The sequence below is a fragment of the Primulina tabacum genome, chromosome 18 (assembly GCF_025594145.1).
Source record: "Primulina tabacum isolate GXHZ01 chromosome 18, ASM2559414v2, whole genome shotgun sequence".
Taxonomy (NCBI): domain Eukaryota; kingdom Viridiplantae; phylum Streptophyta; class Magnoliopsida; order Lamiales; family Gesneriaceae; genus Primulina; species Primulina tabacum.
The window spans coordinates 23,829,611-23,832,659 of NC_134567.1; the positions used below are offsets into that span (position 1 = coordinate 23,829,611).

The 3,049-nt window shown below is 38.4% G+C and overlaps 1 protein-coding gene across 1 annotated transcript; it reads right to left on the reverse strand.

Moving 5' to 3' along the window:
* Positions 1-422: 422 nt before the first annotated feature.
* LOC142532722 (ethylene-responsive transcription factor ERF116-like) lies at positions 423-2,687 on the reverse strand. Its single transcript, XM_075639132.1, has 2 exons — positions 2,178-2,687; positions 423-2,048 (listed from the first exon to the last, which is right to left on the reverse strand). Exon 2 carries the CDS (start codon positions 1,823-1,825, stop codon positions 752-754), a length of 1,074 nt encoding a protein of 357 aa, XP_075495247.1. The 5' UTR covers positions 1,826-2,048; positions 2,178-2,687; the 3' UTR covers positions 423-751.
* Positions 2,688-3,049: the final 362 nt, after the last annotated feature.

Genomic DNA, 3,049 nt, shown 5'->3' on the forward strand with positions numbered 1-3,049 from the left:
ATAAAAAAACTAGAAATATTTTTATAAATTTTCTAATATAATTATAATTAATTTTTTTGTGTTTAATTTTTATTATGAATTATATTTTATATAAACACGATTTAATTTTACTCATCAATTATATAATATTATTAGTAAAAATATTTAATACATATTTATATAAAATAAAAAACATTAAAAAAAGGCCCAAACCCAGCGCCAAAATGGCGCTGGGAGGCTGCGCCATTTTGGACGTTGGAGCAAAAATTCTGCGCTATCATAACTTAAGTTGCTCTTAGTTATCTTGAATAAATAGACCTCTTGATGAGTACTATAGTTAGATCTATAGTGTGAAATCTCAATATTCCAATCGTTTATATCGCGGGCAATACAATTCAAAGCATGAAATATGGAATATTTATAATATCAAATACACCAATTAAAAGTTGACAATATCTTATATTAATAACAAAACAAAAAAAAAAATTTGTCCCAAAATTCTGACCAAATTATAGAAGAATGAAGCCCCCTTTGGACTGCTCTAATAGCATAGGAAAACCCAAAGGTTCCTTCGAACTCTTTGACCAATATCCCATTCCTCGCACAAAATTTCTCTCCAAAATAAAAACTGGTAGCTCCGAAAAATCCCTCGAGAATGTAAATTCTCTTATTCTTGAAAGAACACTCCCTTCAAAATTAATAACGTAATATGCTAATTCTAACAATAATCATTTAATATAAATAATAAATATATATCTAACAGCTGCAAAACTTAAGGGCACGCAATATTGAGGGCTGCACCATTCATAGCTGATGATGCTCGGTTCATCCCGCTTGGCGGTTCATCCATCCATTCAAGAACCTCACTACAAGCCTTGAAGTCAAAATCGAAGTCGAAGTCCGGTAACTCAATAGAACGATCGCCATCCTGGAATCCACAAGTTGGAAGATCCTCAAATTCACAACCGAATTCATCCAACGGCGCCATAAAATCATTGCACACCAAAAGTGAGTCAAGTTTGAAATCCATGTCAATCTCCACACCGATCTGTGCCATCGCCATCAAGTCCTCATCTACTAGTCCAAGATCACAAGACTCGGCCACATTATCCTCGAAAACATTAGCAATCTCATTCTCATTTTTGTATTCAGTTCCGAAATCCGTGGCTACCTCCATTTCGAACAGCGAAGATGGAGATGTGTGGGAGCTGAGCGATACTACGCTCGAATTTGAGTCCTCTGATGCAAAAGCCATATCAGATTCTTGCTTCCCGTTCTCATCTTTCTTAGAAGCAACAGAAAGAACAGTTTTGCTGCCATCATCATTCAAACTCTTACTCGCAGAAACCTCTGTGCTAATAACCAACGCCTCGAATTCCATTCTTTTACTTTCATACGCTCTCGATGCCTCCTCCGCAGTATTGTAAGTACCCAACCAGACCCTCTTATGCTTAATCGGATCCCGGATTTCCGCGGCCCATTTGCCCCATTTACGCTGCCGAACGCCTCTATATTTTCCAAGAACAGGGCTCGGTCTGATACCGGTTATGGGGTGTACTCGTTTCCTTTTGGGATGTTTCTCCCCGGTGTTGCTTTCCTGAACTGAACCCTCTGATTCAGAAACTTTCGGAGCTCGATTGAAGTCCTCAACAGGGAAGCGAACTTCCCGAATGAGCCTCTTGGTTTTCCTCTCACAGACTCCCTCATCATCAGATGAATCAGTAGCATCCGGGTCGCTACAAACAATTCGAATAATCCTCGCAGGTGGGATGGGTTCTGATTTGTTACTAAACTTTCTGGTCGCTGTTTCTTGTTCCGATGTAATAGTTTTCGGAGGTTCTGGCATTTTTATCTCTACTCAATCACTCAATAATCCCTCAAATAAAGAAAAACGCTTAAAATGGAGCCTTTCAAAAGCAAATCAAATAAAAACAGCAATAGGTAAAATCGAAGGTCGCAAGTTGGCTCTATGTCACGAAGTATTAGATAACAGAACCTCTGGAAAACAGGAAAGATTAAATAACCGATTTATGTGGTAACCTCCAAAACACTCTACTCCAGAACAAGTTCTGCAACAAAAACATAAAAAAAACCCAGAAAAATATTAACCAAAACCCAAGAGAATCAACTCAAAACCAGCCCCGAAATACACAAACAAGAACAGAAACCCAAAAGGGATTAAGGAAGCAAGCTTTTACCTTTTGGGCCTGAAACGCATCGAAACAGTAGGGAAGAAAGAGAGGGTGCTCCAGGGAGCGGATACAGAAGAAACTGACGAGAAACAGAGGTTGGACGGAGCCCGAAAAGCAGCAACCAGATCAAAACTTGCCGACATAAATCTCTAGGCTCCAGTCCAGTCCCCCTTATCTCAGTATGCAACCCTTCTCCTCTTCTTCTCAACACTTGGAAAAAGAGAACCCCAGAAAAAAGGAGTACAAAATGCCTCAGATACACCTATTTATTGTAAAAAAAAGACGACAAACTTGTGTAGAAAAACGATTAGAACCAATCCGAAAAGTGTAGAAAAGAGATTAGAAATCTATGGTTACTATTTTTTTCCACAATCGTACAAGACAAATAAAAGATTCGTGAATCGTCGATAGAATCCTCGACGAAGCAACGTGAATAGACCGTGGCTGCAGCAACCAACTACTCTCGAGAAAGGAGAGTGAATGGTCAGGCAAAAGTGGCTACCACTGTAAATATATAGGTGCAAAAATGTGGAGTGGAAAAAAGTGCATTAATTTGGCCATTAATTTGGCAACAACCATTTCCTGACGATGAATGCAACTCTAGAGAGAAATCAAAACATAAATCAAAAGTCAAAAATTAAATTAAAAGTCAAATATATCGGGCAATGTGACCTGCTTTTTCTTGGAAGAATGGCTTTCTTTTTATATAGTTAACCTTGTCCTTTTCACACTCACTCCGTGTATTTTGTGTGAGATTTTTCTCGAGCTGCTGCTGTTTGCTCTTTCCTAAGCGGTCAAAAGTATGCACATGCAACATATACTTTAATGGGGTTCAGGTAGGGATGGCAATGCTTAGCTCTAAATCTGACTATGTATTA